The 19,084-nt window shown below is 41.4% G+C and overlaps 1 protein-coding gene across 1 annotated transcript; it reads right to left on the minus strand.

The window, feature by feature from the left end:
- Window positions 1-943: 943 nt before the first annotated feature.
- upf2 (UPF2 regulator of nonsense mediated mRNA decay) lies at window positions 944-18,849 on the minus strand. The gene is made up of 21 exons (XM_077500396.1): window positions 18,779-18,849; window positions 17,241-17,621; window positions 16,122-16,901; window positions 14,103-14,263; window positions 13,838-14,029; window positions 12,744-12,893; window positions 12,558-12,661; window positions 12,385-12,470; window positions 11,333-11,441; window positions 11,139-11,252; window positions 10,277-10,393; window positions 9,776-10,165; window positions 8,900-9,175; window positions 8,649-8,832; window positions 6,167-6,315; window positions 5,998-6,102; window positions 4,628-4,726; window positions 4,386-4,553; window positions 2,956-3,097; window positions 2,754-2,874; window positions 944-1,870 (listed from the first exon to the last, which is right to left on the minus strand). Exons 1-21 carry the CDS (start codon window positions 18,829-18,831, stop codon window positions 1,861-1,863), a joined length of 3,891 nt encoding a protein of 1,296 aa, XP_077356522.1. The 5' UTR covers window positions 18,832-18,849; the 3' UTR covers window positions 944-1,860.
- Window positions 18,850-19,084: the final 235 nt, after the last annotated feature.

Consider the following 19,084-nt stretch of genomic DNA (forward strand, 5'->3'; position numbering starts at 1 on the left):
AAAAGCTGTCGGTCACGCAGCCTATCTGACAACGTGCATGCGCAAAATTTGGCTTACTTGGCTTGTTCTGTGGTCAACGGTCACTGTTCAGTTCAAGTTCATCACCGAATCCCAATGAGTGCCCTTTTCCCGGAGAACTTTTGAGGAAAGGAAGTGTAACGAACTAAGTGCGCTCCAGGAATGCTCCAGCGAAAATACAATTTAAAGTGGTTGTCCTAGTGTATTACTTGAGTGCAATATTTAAAAAAACACCATGGGAGCAATGTCATCTGAAGGTGCTTTTCTATTGGCTGCTTTCAAACATTATTATTCTGGTTTATATCAAAATAAATTACTAAAAATCACATTTTAAATCATCCCCAAAGGCTCATTCATTAAATTAATTACCAAAGACTAAAACGAAGGACATGTTTGCTATAATTATAGTTAGTTTTAGTTAGTTTTGTAAACATAAAATGTAGTTTGTTAGTTTTTGTTTTTTAAAAAACATTTTTGTTTTAATTTTATTTCGGTAACAATATTGTTTTTTGAATATTACTTGTATTTTTTTCATTAGTTTTAGTTAACTAACATAACCTTTAATGGCACCTGTTTTTTGATACCCTCCCTTCTTACTTTGACCATCTCCAAACATTTTTATTTCGTTTATTTGATTTGAACTGAGTCAAATTTTTAGCATATGTCACGGGCCACTGAAAAATGGACGGCGGGCCGCAGTTGGCCCCCGGCCGTAGTTTGGACACCACTGCTGTAGACCCTCGTGATGTAAACCTGCAAAAAGCAGCATTGTCGTCCGCTTGGAGGAGCACCAGGCAGGAAATGAGCACATGCTTGTGTTAGCCGCCTTGTAATTAGACTTTGGGCAAATAGACGCACCCCGCCCTCCTTCGCCGACCCGCTTTTTCATTTGCAACAGCTAAATCAAAAGAGTCAGACGCTTGAACAGGGCACATACAGTGTATTTAGATTATCAATGAGAAGCTCAGGCAATTCAGCTTCAAAATTAAAACACAAGAACATGATCCACTGCTTGGCATTATGCAAGCGGCTGCAAAGGATGTTACACGCTCACTATCACGTCGGTAAACTATTTTAACTGCTGCTCACAAATGCGGCAAGAACAACTGAATTTGTATACACTACTTACAACAAGATGGAGATACTGGATTTTTCAGTCAAATTTAAGGATGAACCAAAAATGCACTTTTGAGGGGAACGTAGAATCAACGAGTCCAACGAAAGATTGACCAGTTGCACATTCAAATGTTTACACAAGCATGTTGACCTGTGAAGGTTCTGGTGCATTTTAAGCTCATCCTGTAATTACCCCCAAACCCAAAATCTCCATCTTCTCATAGGAAGTGTCAATTCGTGATGCTATTTTTGTACATTTTGATGACAGCACCTCGTCGTCGTCATTACCTCGATGTCCTGCTGACGCTTTCCCAAATTCACTTCATGAATGAAAAAAAATAAAAAATAAAATCACATCCCTTCATCTAATTTGTCCACTTGCACGTCCCCTGCGTGTTATTTTGGACAGCAAGGCAATTACTGTCCGTCTCACCAAAAGGTCACCCAGCCACCGCGTCTTGTCTTCTTTTAGTGCTAGTTTGTTTTTTTTGTCATCTCAGGCAACAGACAAAAAGAAAAACCTCTGACCCCTGGCCGCCGCTTTAGTCAGTCTGTCCTCCTCGGTCCCCCCCTCTGGTGGTGTGTTGAGGTCAGGGGTTGGCTCGGTTCCCGGCATCAGTGGGCGTTTTTGGAGGTCTGGTCCTCGCCTACCTGCCGGACGGGTTTCCCTCCAATCTTCTCTCTTGTTCGTTCCTTTGCTCTGTTGCTTGCTCAGCTGAGGACTCATCAGCGTCTCCTAAGGACAGACGGACGGACCAAGACCACATTAGACCGTGTGACCACGTTCGCTTTCAACAGAGTATTGGGACGTTTCACTCACTAAGGTGAAAGCAAGCTAAGGGTATATTATGGATGATGATATTGATTATGATGACATAAATCCAAGCTGCAACTAAAAAAATACATACAGAATTGCACAAAAAAAAAAAAAAATCCGCAATACAGTGAGACCGCTAAAAGTGAACTGCATTATAGCGAGGGAACACTGTATTTTGTAATATGTTTTTTTTTTTTTCCTGTTGTTTATTTTCTTATTACCGGTACTTTATTATTATTATCATTTTGCTACTGTAGTGCTATAGTGGCTCCAACTACTGCAGACACTTGGCCATTAATGCCGATTCTGATCTAAATTTTGACTTAAAAATCTGGTGGTATGTGACATTCGACATAAAAAAAAATATGTTGACCCAAAAAAACGAAACTTTTCATCTATCTATCTATCTATCTATCTATATTTTATAGGTGTCAGTGTCAGTCAATTAAAATTTTTAATCGTAATTAATCACATGACTTCAATAATTAACTGATGATTAATCGGACATTAATCGCACATTTTATACCTCAATTTACATCTAAATTTTCAATAAAATGTATTTTTTTTCCCCTAATTTAAATATGGTTCTATTTCGTCCCTCCTAACCGCCAGGTGGCAGCACAGAATTCCCCTTTTTAGTCATTGATACATAACAATTTAATAAAAAAAAAAATTTAAAATTAAAAATATGAACCAGAAACGATCGATGTGTACTTTTCATATTAAGAGCTACTTAGTTTTAAACAAGAAGTAACTTAAGTCTGGCGGGTCTTTTTGACACTGGTGCAATCGAGCGTCTCACCTTCCACCGGTCTTGAAGATGAGGTCGGCGTTGGGGGCGCCTTTGGGGTGCTGGTAGCGGGGCCGGCGCTCGCGGTTGGTATTGGCCTGCGCCGGACGCTGAGCCAGGGACTGCAGCATCTCTGGAAGACACAAAAACAAACCATCTCATGGCGGTCGGGACGCGCTTGATGAAGCAGCACTTGGCTCAGGTGGCCTCGTACCCTGGTAGTCCTCTTGCTCCTGGCGCTCGTTGATGTCAAGGGTGAGTTTCTTCATCCGCATGCGCTCCTCCTGCTCGGCTTGCTGCTGGTTGAAGTGATTGGCGGCCAGGTGGGACGACAGCGGCACGTTCAGGATCTTGAACTGTGCAACACATCACAAAAAAGCAATTGAGATTTTTATTAATGACTCAAAATAAATCATTTGTTCTGAAAAACATTTAGCTAGGTATTCTTGTTATGATATGTTGAGAGAGGGATTGTACAAACTGTTTAAAATGAAAGAAAGCTTAATTCATATCTCAGGCAAATGTCAACATGTGACTGGAGAACTAACCACACAGCGCGCACATAGAGGCATGAATAATTGTGTGTTGTACATCTACAAGGATGTTCTGTGCACTTTTCCAGTCATGTCCTTGGTTTCGCGTCAAGAAGTGGACACACCCTACATAGCATGAGAGGCAGCCTCAAGCTCCAAACCACACATTCCCGAGCTGGAGCTTGCCAACACACAAATACGCACACCGTTGGAGAGTCAATATTATTGCTGTGTGTGTTTTTGACTGGGCGTATTTGTCTTCTGCTCAGGTCTGTTTATTATGACACTACTAGTCTGTGGGCCATTTGGTACCGGGCAGCAAAAAAAAAAAAAAAAAAAAAAAAAAAAAAAAAAAAAAAAAAAAAATCGATCAAAGTTGCATCATGATAAGTGGCCGCCATCATTGTGGAATTTGAAACAGAAACAGGGAATGAGCCCTCGAAACCTCTTTAAAATCCTCCACAACAAAATCCACTCAGAAAACAAACATTTGACGACTCTGGTACTATTACTCTTCTTGTTCTCACAAATGGTTCATTACTTTGCACGATTCAAGTTTAGTTTTTTGCAATTTACATGCAAATGTTTTTTGCTGGACCTCCTCGAGCAGCAAATGAAAACAACGGATCAGCGATACATTGACACATAATTAAAGGCGCAGTTTGCTGGTTTCACTCAGGAAAATGCACTTTTTAAATGCAGAATTTAAACAAACAAACTACTTCTCAATTTACAGAATTGGGCTTCTCTTAACATGTGGTGGTGATTTTGTCCTAGGTCAAAATCATCTCCACACTTTAAGAAAAGCTCAGATCTGTTAATTGAGAAATAGTTTGTTTGTTTAAATCCTGTATTTAAAAAGTGCATTTTCCTGAGTGAAACCGGCAGACAGGGCCTTTAATAAAGAGTAATCAGGGGGGAAAATTGCTTTTGTAATACATTTTAATGCAAAATTAAAATGAATCAGACTAGATGATTAATCGATTCTAAAAATATTCAATAGTGACAGCACTAGAATATATTGTGAAGAAATCATCCTTGGATTTTTTTCTGTACATTACCCTTTGAAGAAAAAGTTAAGACGTGAGCATGTGACAATTTGGGCGCTCACCTGCTGCTTGTTGCCCTTGCGCGTGAGCATGACGAACTGCATGGTGTCAACGACGTCGGCCTCGCCGATGCACGGCTGGCTGGAGCCGCCCTTCCTCAGCTGGCTCTTCAGCTGCAGAGGAATGGCCACATCCAGCTGGTGCACCTTCACCGTTTCTCCACTCCGCTGCTGCGCGGATCAAACAAGCGCATTTGAAATGTCAAACGAGAGGATGCCCGTGGAGGTTGGAGCAGCAGGCGCACCTGCAGGTTCTCCAGCATCATCTTGTCCAACGCTTGGATGAAGTCCTCGTCCTCGGCACACGCCACGTGCTTCAGTCCGCCGCCACGGATCGTCACCTCCTATAAGTGAAAATCACAGTCTCAAATTTTCGCCTTCAGGTTTCAAGCAAGTTTCAAGTTACTGGAACAAACATTGAAAAAGTCAACTTTGATGTTTACAACTTATACACGTGACTTATGGTCTAGTTTTCAGTCGGTTTTCAATTATTTTGGTCAAAATGTTGTCCTTGTTTTCTTATACCTGTTCAGTTTTCATACCAAAAAAAATTAAAATATAACAAATTTAACTCTTTTACCGCCAAAAACGTTTCATGGCGTATGCTAAAATTCCAATGAATGCCGCCAATGACGTTAATTGACTACTTTTTTTAATTTTTTCCCTCAATGGGCAGTGCCACAATATCATTGATCGGCATTTCACGATATTATAAGCAGAACATCGGTTCAAAATGTCAAGTTCATTTCTATTTGTGCAGTTCTAGCACCCGCTGGTGGCAATTTTTTAGTGCAGTTTAATTTTCACAAGGCATGTTTTGACCTTCTGTGTTTCAAATCATCATCAGATGTCATATGCTTATGAATCGAGTCAATATGTGGAGGAACTCAATGTTTGCTCGCATTAGCTGGTAAGTGTCTCAATATTAGTTATTGTTATTAGATTGTATGTTTTTTTATGTGCACTGCCGTTATATACAAAAGCACAATATTGCTTCTTTTTGTTAGTATGTATATATTATTAGCAGCATTAGCATTAGCATAGCAGCATTGTATCTCCTTTCAATTGGCTCCCCGGTGTATCAAATTACAATGAAACATGATGGAATCTGATGAAATAGAATGTTTTTATGGATGATGTGAATGATCAAAGCGTTTGTCACATTAAATCTAATTCACAGAGTGTCACTGAACAAAAAATATTAGCGTCAAAGTCACTGATGTGTAGAAAATGCATCTTCACAAAAAGCTTTTCTCTTTTTTTTCTATTTTCACTTATGTCACTCAAATGACCTATATTCAAATGGTGAACGGAATAAGGTAGAAATGTACTTTCTTTTTCGACTGAAAGAATGGAATCCAATCTTTCATATGGTATCCACTATGTAGTCATGGCGCACAATATTCTGTTTACCTTGAAAGATGAGTGAAAATGCTTGAAATCGGCTGGCACTGTCTAGTTGTTTTTTTGGATCGCGTGTGGCAGTAAAAGAGTGGAAATATGGCTTTGTTTTCATCAGATTTTTGGTACGGATTCATCAGAAAAACAGAGCTAGTAGAAAGAAATCCAAAACTCAAGCAAGTGAAGTGGAGAAACGTGACACGTGAGCTCTCACATTGTTCTCCTCGTCCGTCTCATTTTCTTTGTTGGAGTCTGTCAGGTAGTCGGTGTTCTCCTCCTCCTCTTCATCCCGCTCCTCCTCTTCATTGTCAGACGCCTCCTGCGGACGGCAATAATAAAAGATGAAAAGGAGGATGAGCGAGATGTTGAGATGGCAGACTCACGTCCTCCTCGGGTTCGTTCATTTCGCTCTCATTGCCCGACTGCTCCTCCGTCTCGGCGCCACCCTCCTCGTCTTCGTCGTCGTCCTCCTCATCCAGGACTTCGCCTTCGCTCATGGCGCTGGAGCGGCCGTCCTTCTCCATGGCCAGACCTGTGCAGACGAGACACACGAAAAAACATAAATCCAACCATTTTCATGGAACTTTTCAGAATGTTTGTAAATCAAGATACTTTCTTGACAGAGAAATCCAAATAGAGCAAACCGACGTTCCATTGATTCACAAGATTCATTTCCAAAATAGCCAAACTTCACTGCCATTAAATGATGGCTAGTTTTGAATACAGCATTTCTTCTTCTTCTCCAATGCCAGCTGTGAGATTGTGATGCAAGAGGCGGAGCAGATGGAGAGATTGTGAACTGACCTGGCGGACGAAGAATGTATGATCATGCTTACGCAATCGTGCCAGTGTTCACCTCAGGGCATCCATTACTCAACAAATTATTTCTTTTTGGGGAGTGGATGTAGAATGAGACCACTCACCAGACCCATGGCAGCTAATTCCTAAATCAGGGGTGTCCAAACTACGGCCCAGGGGCCATTTGCGACCCCGCCGTCCATTTTTCACTGGCCCGTGACATATGCTAAAAATTTGACTCAGTTCAAATAAAATAAACAAAACAAAAATGTTTGGAGATGGTCAAAGTAAGAAGGGAGGGTATCAAAAAACAGGTGCCATTAAAGATTATTTTAGTTAACTAAAACTAATGAAAAAATTAAAATTCAAAACTAAATGTCGTTAACGAAATAAAATAGAAATGAAAATGCTTTTTAAAAAAAACAAAAACTAACTGAAACTACATTTTATGTTTACAAAACTAACTAAAACTAACTATAATTATAGCAAACGTCCTTCATTTTAGTCTTTGGTAATTAATTTAATGCATGAGCCTTTGGGGATGATTTTAAATGTGACGTCGCTCCCATGGTGTTTTTTTAAATATTGCGCACAAGTAATCCACATAAAAAAAAAAATAAAATAAAAAAAACTTAAAAAAAAACTAATACTGACACTAACAAATTAAACTAAAACTAAACATTTATTAAAGAACTAAAACTTATAAAAACTAACAAAACCACCCTGAAAACTAATTGCAACTAAATTTGAAAAACAAAACAAAATGAAATAAAAACTAACTAAAATAAAAAAATTCAACAACTATAATAACCCTACTGTCATATTACAAATAAATTGGTTTATATACTGTAGCATTTTTCTAAATATGCAAAACAATAAATAAAATTGTACAAATTTTTTTTAGGATTAAACACAATTTCTCTTCATAACATTATGTGGGCCTTGCGTCCTTCTGATATTCTGTATGTGGCCCTCAAATTAAAAATGTTTGTCCTAAATTCTTTGGAAAAACTACATTACTCAAAAACGTCAAAAGAAAAAAAAAAAAAAAAATCCTGAATTTTCACTGCAAAGCCCAACATCCCAAATATTTTAGGAGTTATTATGAAAACCAACCACACCCTCCACTTCAGTTTTTTTTTTTTTTTTTTTGCATCACACTCTCACAGGGCGGAGAAGGCCGTTGACATTTTTCCTCAGTCGACACCTCGAAACCGGCAAACACAGCCGGCGTTCTCCCGGGCTGCTGAGTGACACACAACTACACAAATATCGCAGCTCAGGCATTTCCTATTTTGCTGCCGCAGCCTCGTTGTCCTCCGAGGGGGCGGAGCCAAACACAGTGGAATGCGCTGATTGGTTGATTGAAGATTTTCATTCATTCTTGTATGGAATGATGAAGCAAGTGTTGATGACGTCATTGTTCATCTCAATACACAATGAGGCTCAACTGCAGGATTTGAATGACTTCAGGAATGCCGCTGGGCCAAAACCAAAAGAGCAGCTGAACCAGTGAGACAGGATGTGTCATAGACAATATGTGCGGTGTCGTGAAAAAAGTATCCGCCCCTTTCCTGTTCTCGTTGTTCCTTTACATGATAATTTCACTTGAAATGTTGCAGATCCTTGACTTGAAAATATTCAAATTAGGGGTGGGAACCTCGAGGTACCTCACGATACGATATGCGATAAAAGGCTCTTGTTTTGTTTTTGTTGTTGTTGTTTTTTAAGTGTCCAAAAGACGTATTTATATGTTTGTTTGTTTTTTATAGAAATGTATGCAAAACTGAGTCAGTAGCTGGACAGATAAACGTCTTACACAAGTAAAAGTAAGCTCATGAGTCTTCTTCGCCTGAACACTTCCGTACCCACCACTCTTATGAGGCGCTCCCCCTAGTGGCCAGCCAAGTAATTGCTCCATAAGTAATAAACAATGGAGCCGTTATATAGGCGTATTGATAATGTATCGGGGGACAAAGCATCACGATATTGATATGTCGTCACACTCCTAATTCAATTAGGAGGTAAAAATCTTTTCAGTCCGGCCCTGCTTGAATGTGTCCTTACCTAATTTGACGAGAACCTCTCTCTCCAAGTCCACAACCTGCCTGCTGGCCTCCTCCAGTGAGGAACTGATCCTCATTTTGGGCCGCAGGAGCTCCAGGGTGTCGCTGATCATGTAATCAATGTCGATGGGGAAGGGGTGCTCTTTGGTCCAGGCGTCTACGCTCTTCTTCCACCAGATGTAGCGCTGCAGACAAAACAGGCATGCGAGAGTCAGAGCCCTTTCCTGATCACGCCATGGGATTGCGACTTACCTGGAAATAGATGAGGAAACAGTCTAGCTTCTTCTTGCTGGAGCCTCGGTCGAAGTACTGGCCGCAGGTGTCGAGGAGCGTGCACACCAGACGGATGCGGAAGAGGTGCTCGGGGGGGTCTAGCGAGCTGGGGCTGCCGTCCTGATTGACACCAAAGGAGATGAAGGAGAAGAGCGTGCGGAAGATGACGGCCGACTCCACCATGCGGTAGTTGTACAGTTCGCCCAGGAACTTGGCGCTGCTGATGCGCCGCTGGTTGAACTTGGGCTGGTTGACCTGGTGGGGAGAAAGTTCACATTTTCAAACAATCACTTCTTTTCATAGTCCTTGTCTGGTTTTTGTCATTTCCCCAGACTTTGTTTATGGATGGACAAACTGTGTGGTGAGCCTTTAAAAGTTTATTTTGAACAAGCGACGTGACCAAATACATTTACTGCATTTATCCAAAAGAGTACATAAAGAGACCGCTACATTTAATAGAAAAAGCTAACTAGATATTTTTTGTGCATGTCCTGCATTGATAATAATTTTATTTATTTTTTTAATCCTGGAATTTCTTACATTTATCTTCAATCATACTCCTCCAATTGATATTGATATTGATATTATAGCGGTTTATATATTTTTGAATCTCCATTTAATGAGCTTATAATTAACATGATTTCCATCAAAAACAAAAAGAGGGGAGGAGAAAAACTAAAAGGGGGTCAAATGAAATTTGCGCTGATTAGGGTTCACAAGTTGGATACATTCTTCTCCAGACACAAATTAATCCTTTTGGATTTGGAATGGGTCAATTCTTCCCTTTGAATCTCTGAAAATCCTCTTGGATTTTTTTCTTTTAGTCATCCAAATGTTGGAAAGGCCTGTACATACCTCCATACCCAAGCGTATGTCCTCCAGGACACCGTCCACCACATGGATGCCCACGTCCTCCTGGTAGGCCACCAGGCCAGCCAGCAAGTTGGCCACGCAATGTATGCTGTTGTACTTCACGTTCCAGATGTTGACCATGCAGCAGATCAGGAAGCTTTTCACGTCGGGGTCCTGCCAGGGCAGCTTGCGCATCTGCCTGAGAACCTTTTCTGTGGTGACCTTGGAAAGGTCCTTGTAGAGCAGCTTGCGGATGTACTCCTGCAACGGCGGCCTCTTCTTCTTCACCGTCTTCTCCATAGGTGGGGGATTGCAATAATAGTAGGCGTTCTCCACCATGGTCACGTAGCGCGCATCCAGATGCTGAGCCTGCTTCTTCCGCATCATTTGCTCCTGGAGGGCACATATGATAGAAATTCGCAAAGTTCAAACAAATACAAGAAGCCATGAAGTGTATTTATCTAGCAATCTCAGAAAGAATAATGAAAAACCAAGAAGACTGACCAGCAGGACGCTTGTGCGCAGGTGAGAGTCGGGCGACCTGAAGAGAAAGCGGCCACAGGTCTCCAGCAGGGTGCACGCCATCTCCACGTGGTGATGCGTGAAGTCAGACAGCAGCATCTGGGGGTGTAATTAGTCCACAAATATTGTATTCACTACACATAATGTGCCTTTCTTCATTTGTCTATGACAACAACAGGCAGAAAATGAACCACTTAACCTGGTGCCATTGAGACAACACAATAAGTTTGTGTTGAACTCAACAGGATCATATTTCACACAGACTTAAGTCCATGTGAGGAAATTGAGATAAGTTGCCACAAAAATAATGCCGATAAGAATTTTAAAACTGTAAATGTACCAAAAACTCTGATCTTATAACACTTAAATAACATTTCAAACTCTGGTGGTTTCCAGATGTTTCCATTTTGAAAAACAGTGTCCATATACAAACACCATAAAGACGCTAAAGCTAAACTTAGCTGGTCCCCCAGCTTGTCACTTCAACATGCCAGTGGTACTTTGCAAAAAGACTTCTTCAATTCATTCTCTGACCACTTCAATTATCATTTCCATTGAAATGAATGGAAATAAAGTGCAAAAATATATTTCTTAACATATTTCTTCATTCTCGAAAAAAAATGCACCCAAAAGTATTTATAATAAATCACTCAAAGCACCACTGCACTTCTTTGACAGCAATTCCAGTCGAGATAAGGCTTTGTCGCCATCTTGTGGCATATTAGGGCAAATAACAGCGGAACCACAGTGGCTACTTATTGCAATGACTTTTTTTTTGTTTGGTGCCATTTTTGCTCATGTAAATTCAACGCAAACTTAGCCACTTGACAAAGACGTCGGCCACCTTGAGACAATGAAGTGTGTCTGTCTTGGAGAACATCTTGAACTTGGCCAGCTCGCCAATAAACCTGACAGTTTTATTTTTGGTCTCGATGTTGATCTGGTCCTTCTTGCGAATCTGAAGCATGAAAACAAAAGAGAATTTGTTCAAGGACAGACACCTGTGATGTATGAAGTGCAATGCGTCTGGGTCCTTACGTGAAACCTGAAGTCTCCCTTCAGCATGGAGCAGAGGTCCTCAGCCACGTCCGACATGCAGGGATGAAGGGTGGCGACTAGGCGGGAGTAAAAAGGCAGCAGATCCAACCTGCAAAAGAAGGACAAAACAGTCACTACCTTTCCACTACGCTGACTGGTGGTCAGTCTGAGAAACACGGTCTGTCGAAAGAATGTACAGAAAGCCATTTGAGCATTTATTCCACACGACTAATGCCATTCTAAGCACACTAGTAGATGACAATGTCTTACTAGTATTTTTTTTCATTTTTATTTTTTGCAATAATGCCTTCAACCATAAGGATGACATTTCTCGTACTAGTAAAACAAGTACAAGCAACTACATCTGAACGGCGGCATACTGGCTCTATAGCTAAATTGCTTTGCGCTTAAAAAGACTTGTTATCCCCTCAGGAGGCAGTTCCGACATGAAAGCAAGTGCTTCCTACTTCCTGTAACACTACAATGTTGTTGTTTCTGGAGCCTGGGTAAAGGCGGGTTACAAATATTTTAAAGTTTCTGATGTTTTCTGGCATCTTCCCTGCTAAATTCACCAGACATGGCGGGACAGGATTTCAAGCTCCCCTCCTTTTATTCAACTCCTTCTTGAACGAGGCTCGCTCGGTTACACCTCTCTCTGTTTTGTGCTCATGACGTGCAGTATACAAAACACTTCAGCGTGTAAAACTAAAAGACAAATACCAAAATTAATAATTCTCAAAACAAATATTAGTCAATTGCAAGTAAATAAAAATACACATTGGCAAACAATGTGCTACATTACTTTCCTTCGTAACCGGGCGCGTGTTACATGACTACAGGGAATGCACAAAAACTACCTCATGAGAGCGTATAATCGTTTTTGGAATATTTGAGCGTTTTTTTCGAAAATCCAGTGTTTCCAATATCAGCTTGCTTTTACGCAACTTGCCTTTTACGTAAAACTGATCGTAATGGAAATGCATCTATTGTAACAATTCAGTGCAAAATGTTCAAATGGCTTTCCATACACGTGTTCAGTGCGCGTGTGTCACCTCTGCCGGGGCACGGTGAAGAGCGCTCGCACCAGCTTCCTCCTGTTGGATTTGGTGTTCATGTTCATGCAGAAGTCCATAGCGCCCTGTAAGTGGCGACACAGTGCACAAACGTTAGACGCCAAGCTGAGCACGTTTGTTTGCCGCTGACTCGCTGACTTGTTTGTGCTCACCTTGTCTATGAGGTCTCGGTTAACGCAGTTTGGAAGCTGCTGGATGAAAGCATCCACGATCAGCTTCAGGTGGGTTCCCGTATTGGCCTCCTCATCATCTTGCTCTGACAATCATACATGATAATGTCATACATCATAAATGTGTGTATGAAAGGTAAAAAGGAAGAGTGTTTTTCTGTCATTCACCCTGCTCATCGATGAGCTTTTTGCTAAGCTCTTCACTCTCGGCCTCGTCGGCTCCTTCCAGTTCCAGAGGCTCGTCAGCGATGTCCAGCGCCTCCAGCTCCAGCTCCAGTTCCTCCGTGGTGCTGGTGGCCTCCTTCCCCTCTCGGCCGTCTACCGTAGATAACAAGAGAATGACAAGAAAGTTTGACAGCATGTCATTACTGTGTAAACTTTCCAGGCTATGTCATCAAATGTTTCTTTTTTTTTCTTTTGAGTGGAGTTGTTATACTTTTTGAATAGTTTCAAACAATATCAACATGCCTACCTGTTATGTGTGTGAATTGAAGTTGAAATTATTCTCAATTCCAAGAGGAAAGAGGCCATTTGAGAAAGACCAGAGGAGTCTGTGGCTGCAAGCTAATAAATGCACAGGCTGGACCGAGGATCATCAGGAATGCCTGGCGTTTGCCGACCGTGCATCTCCACAAAAAAATAGTGCGACCAAATCCTACGCTGTGCGAGCAACTGAAAATGTTGCTCGCACCAGTGCTAGTAGTGGAAAAGTTAGTGTAGAGCCCTGCTGTCCAAATATTTCTGGGCCTAACTGTAGATGTAGTAGTTTCCACTACATTTCTGAAAAGTTTCTAATAGGAAATAAAGATGGATAATTTTGTTAAGTAACCTCAGGAACTGTTGGAAATGTATGGGAATTAAGTGGAAATGAAAGCGAAATGAGGGGAAAGTTATTACAGTATATAGAAGAAAAATTTGGTTTTGTCATAAGCAGAAAAAATAGAAGCATGAAAAATAGATAGTTCTCCTTGCCGACATACAAAATGGTATTACAGTGCCTTGGTTGCTCCGTTTTTTTTTTTTTCCTAACTTTGGCTTGCATCATAAATCTAGTGATGGTTGTAAAAATGGTTAGTTGGGTCATTCTTAAGTCAAGGTATAACTGTACTTACATGAACTCTGCTTTATTTGTCAGGACTTTGCTTTTCCCCAACTATATTTAAGTTCCTTATTGCCTTCAAAGTTGTCAATTCCTGATTTAGTTTTCAAATATTTTGCAAGGACATTTCAAAGCAGGATTGCGGTCGGTGTTTCCAACGTACCTTTGGCTTCGTCCTTGTCTTTGCTTTGCATGCTCTTGTCATTGTCCTTGAAGAGAATGGCGGGGACAAATGCCTTCAGGTCCACCAGGTTCTCGTAGAAGTTGCGAGCGTCTTCGTCCTCCCAGAGGCCGCCCTCGAAGTCGTACTCTCCGGGCTTGCCGGGGGTAAAAATGTCGATGCCGGGGCCGTGTTCTGCGGGAACAAGCGTGGCTGCTCATCAGACCGGGCTGACGCTTGAGAGAGACGCAAGGAAAGGATGGCCCACCTTCCTGCACGGTCTTGTCCTGAGGCAACTCTGGCATGTTTTCATCCAGCAGGTCAGCCAAAGACTGAGTGTTGGCCAGCAGCTTCTGATAAGACGTGGCAAACTCCTCGTACTGCTTGTGGCGGTCCTCACTCAGCTCCCCCTTGGAATGCAAAATGCGCCTGAAGACCACACCACAAGTTACCATGACCTTCACAATGCTGCTTTGGTCTGATCCAAAGAAAAAAATAATAATATACAGGGTTCATTGAACATCAATTGAATACAACTTATTGATATAAATAAAATGAATAACAGACTGTAAAGAAAGACAGTGGTGTTATACTGTAAACTAGCCTCATTATTGGACACTGGGAGGTCACAATAAATGTGCATCTGCCTGAACAAGTGCCTTGAATGGGACTTTTGGCTTACTTTATCTCCTTGAGAATGTTTTCATTTAAAGGTCCCATATTATTCTACTTTTCCACTTACTAAAAGTGCTGTCAAATTTGTAATAGACATGTCTGTGACATGCATTTGTCAAAATTGACTTTGGATCTAATATTTTTGCTGTCCCCAAATCAGCCAAAAAAACGCTCCGTTCCAAACAACCTGTTTTAGGGGCGTGTCACCTATGTAAACAGCTGCACCAGGCCACACCTATGCCATACCCTCCTCTCTCGAAGGGGCTGTGATTTCAGCTACGCTACTACCACCGCTAGCCATGCGCTAATGATGTGAATGGAAATGACTGGCCCATGGCGGGCAAAAGCAGTGTGGTACAACCATACCAATTTAGGCCGGGGCAGACGTCTTTTACACATTTTAGAACTATTTTAATTTTAAAATTAACTTTTTATTTTGTGTATTTATCCGTTAGCCATTTCATATAGAAAATACACATTTGAAAGAGACATTTGTTTACTGTCATAATCAGAGCTACTAAAATATCTTTTTTTTTCATTCCTGGATGCACAAATTTCAGATTATATGAAGGCTATATTAAATATAAAAATCAAATTTATCCTTTATCGGTATCGACCATACAAAGCAGGAAATTATCGGTTATCGGTATGGGTTGAAATTTTTAATATCGTGCATCACGAGAAGATACCCTTCTCTAAAAAATGTAAAGCCCCCTCTGCTTGCTTGGAAGAGAAATATCGACGTCCTGAAAATACCTGACCGAGAAATCACAAGGAAGATTTGACAACTTTGCCATTACTGTGAATGCACTTCTCTCATCATGACTGGTAAATGCCCGAGGGTGCTGCTCATCGCATTTAGTGGGCGGGGAGGGGTGTGCCACAGTAAGGTCAATTACAGTGTAAAAAGGCAGAAAATGTGTACAGTAGCTTAGAATATTAACTCATTCACTCCCAAAAACGTATTTATACGTTTTTTTGTTTGTTTGTTTGTTTGTTTTTTTAAGGTTTTTGTATGCTGGAGCATTATGACGGCTTTGATGCAGTTTCTGACCTGAAGAAGTCACTTAAAGCAATGGTAGTTGTACAAAAAAAAAGTTAAAAAAAAATGGCCAGGAGGTGGCAGCAAAGTATAAGAGATCAGCCAGGGCCATGTTGCAACAAGCTCTTTTTCCCAGTATTTTCAACAGGCTTGTGAATAATGATGAAACTTAGCTAATTCTAATGGTAACTGCTGCAAAATGTAAAAACAGATACAAATATACTTTTTTTTCCTGATGAAAGAAGAGACTTTAATCTTTATTTTGGTAGGTTCCATGTTTTTATAGCAATAGAACATGGAAATGGCTGGGAGTGAATGAGTTAATGTACACTTTGGAAATAAAATATCTGCGATATTTTTGATGGGACTACCGATTACTGCGTTACTACCGTTGGTCATTATGCTGCGACTTGGTGAACTGTATTTTTGGGAACAAGTTTGAGAAAAACTAATTTAGAAAATAAAATATTTTGCAAAAAAACAAGAAATACATTAGAAAAAAACAATGTCAAAGCCAAATACAATTCAGGTAAATACTTGTGTCAATTTGAGGCAGGAAAAATCCCTCACCTGTTCTGCCTTTCAATATTCTGCAGCTCCCTGTGGTCCTTCTTGAGGTGCTTGGCGAGGGATGTGAAGTACTCGCGCAGCAGGTTCTGGAAGGGCTGCTGCTTCTCCGTGCTGATGATCTCGCTCGGGGGAAAGGCCAGGCTGTACTTGTCGGCGGCCATCTTGACCTTGCGGGGCAGCAGGCCGGCGATGTCGTCGCCGCAGTGCTTACAGAAGCTGATCACCACCGACACGTGCGTGTGCGTGTCGCGGTCAGCGCTGATGATGTTCTTGAGCTGCTCATAGATGAGCGACAGGCCCTCTTTGTCGGTGAAGAAGCCCACGATGGTGAGCTCGGCCAGGAAGCGCATGTCTGTGCGCAGCTTGCTGACGTTGGGCGACTTGTCTTCCTTACGTGCCTCAAAGTGCTTCTTCCATGCCTGCAGGAGTAGGGGGGCGAACTCGCTGTACCTCTGGTGGAAGAGCGAGCACAGGTGCACAGCGCAGCCCACATCCGAGATCTTCAGCTTGGCCTCCACCACCGATCCCACCGCCTCGCCGATGTACTTGCTCAGGTTAAGCGAGGCGAAGTCATTGGAGAGCGAGTCGCGCTGCTGCTCGGTGAGCGTGCGTAGCTTCTTGACGAATGCCGTGTTCTTTTTCAGGCTCGAGTCCAGGCGACTAAAGAAGGCTTCTTCCGGACGGGCCTCCTGGGCATTCTGGTTCCTGCCGCGCAGCTCCTTCCGGCAGTGGTGGCGCTCCCAGGCCTCCTGGTGCAGCTGTTGCCCTTCTTCCTGTTCCCTACCACAAGTTGAATTCAGAATTTCAGATCAGACAGTGTTGCACAGGGGCCAAACATACACAAAGTTTTTTTTTTTTTTTTTTTAAAGCAACGTCATAGTTGTGTTGCATGTTAACAATTTCCTACTGTTTGTGAGGCCAAGAACGTGCCCGAATGGGATTGGATAAGCAAATCAAGCGTTGACTACAAAAAAAAATAAAAATAATAATTGCTCAATACGGGTTGAAAAACACTGCACTCCTCGCAAAAAAAATATACTGTACTGTATTTGATTTTCAAGATAAACAAACAAGGTCAATAACCTTTTTAAATGATATGAGAAATTCACATTCACATACCTCAGGATAGCCGCTTCCTCCTCGCGTTTCCTTTTGGCCTCCTCCTCTTGAAGCTTCCTCTCCTGCTCCTCTTGCTGCCTTTTCACCTCCTCCTCCTTCTGCTTCTGCTCTTCCTCCGCCCTCTGTTTCTCCTCCTCTTTCTTCTTCCGTTCCTTCTCCTCTTTCTTCTTCTTCTCCTCCTCCTGGCGCTTCCTCTTCTCGTCTTTGCCACCGTCCTTCTTGCCGGTCATCTTGGCCTCATCTTTGGCTTTGTCCCGCGGCGCTGCTGCTGCCGCCGCCGCTTTCCTCTCCACATCTCTATCCTTCTCTTTGTCCTTGCTGCTGGCGGAACAAACGTCTTTCTCATCCATGTTTACTGAGCGCTTGCGTTCAGCAGGCATACTGACAAAAGCAGACAAGAAAGAGTTGTTCTTCGCTTCTTATGCAAAATTATAGCTACAATATAAACAGACAAATACTTTATTCATCCTCTGAGGGAAATTAAACTGAGCAACAATATTAGGACTATACCTTCGTTTTAATAAAACCACAACAATATTCAAAACAAAGGGCAACATTAAGGAACATAAATTAATTTAAACCTAATCTAAGCGAGAATTTTAAAAATTTAAGGTTAGGATGTTGCATGTTGGTATGTAAGTAGCAAATGAAGTCCAGTTATGCTAAAGCAATACTTTTACAATTAATGCAAAACGGGAGGTTATCGGGAGCGATATATTGCTTCGTTTTGTGCATAACATAAAACGCTGACTTTTAAGACCAAATGTGTGCAGGTAACCCATATAATCGTAACTGTTGCACACACTTGCGTAGGGGGTGTGACGATAATTTCACGTTTAAATCCTGCAAGCGGATTCCAATCAACAGGATCGTTATCAGGCTTATGCAGAGCTTGCTGATCACAGCTGTGTTGGAGAAGGGAAACACGCAAAACCTGCAGGACTCCGGGCCTCTAACGCCGAGATTGTCCAGCCCTGCTCTAAAATGAAACAAGTTGGAAACGGAAGTGAACTCAACTGACCATCCCAAAAGTAATCGTAAAAAAAAAAAAAGGCACAAATTAAAACGCGGTAGGAGTACAAATATGTGGAACTTAAGGGAAAATAATGATTATAGTAACCGCAAATAAATGTCAACACACTTGACATGATTCGCCGTTAGCGACTTAGCTTAGCTCCATGGTTGCCACTTGTTCCTCAAGCAAACCAGACAGCGTGGCAAACGTTCGTTTTTTTTTTTGTTTTTTTTTTCTACAACTATGTGATGAATACAGTAGACTAACCTCGACAATTTTTCAGACGTTACGTCCTTTGTCAAGATTTTGCCCACGAAAATAACCTAGTATAGCTAATACTCTTCGCTAGGCCACTCTAATGGACGCCAAGCAAAAGATGTAAACAAACCATTCTGAGGAGGTTGAAGTATATTCATTCGCGAGTGAGTTCACATAATTAATTACGCCTCAATCCAATTAACTTGATCTTGCAGAATGGGACGTCTCAAATGAGAGTACATAACGAAGAAAATTCTAAATTTACCTGTTAATGGGAGGAAAAACATCGGTCATCGACGTTTGATTTCCGTGTGACATGAAGGACCCCTCAGTAACGTAAAATTACGCCTGACTATAAATATGGACTTTTCTTCTTGCTCCATTTTGTTTTAAACATACTGAATACACAAGTGACACGTAAAACAAACTTTTCGTTAAACTTTTAATACCATCGTATGCCATTACCTTTTATTTATTTTACATTTTTGACAGGCGAATCTTCTCTGTCCGAATAGTTGTCACGTCACACAAAGCATAAAAATATATTTAGAAGCTTACGTTTGCCACACCT

The sequence above is a fragment of the Festucalex cinctus genome, chromosome 16 (genome assembly GCF_051991245.1).
Source record: "Festucalex cinctus isolate MCC-2025b chromosome 16, RoL_Fcin_1.0, whole genome shotgun sequence".
Lineage (NCBI taxonomy): Eukaryota > Metazoa > Chordata > Actinopteri > Syngnathiformes > Syngnathidae > Festucalex > Festucalex cinctus.

What these genes read in the sequence shown, in the direction of transcription:
- upf2 (XM_077500396.1), bottom strand. Translation starts at nt 18,831, where the DNA reads ATGTCACACGGAAATCAAACGTCGATGACCGATGTTTTTCCTCCCATT. An exon ending in ACCGAGACCTCATAGACAAG is followed by an intron (nt 12,471 to 12,557) that starts GTGAGCACAAAC and finishes CGCCACTTACAG; the next exon opens with GGCGCTATGGACTTCTGCAT. An exon ending in AGACGGACGAGGAGAACAAT is followed by an intron (nt 4,727 to 5,997) that starts GTGAGAGCTCAC and finishes TTTCACTTATAG; the next exon opens with GAGGTGACGATCCGTGGCGG.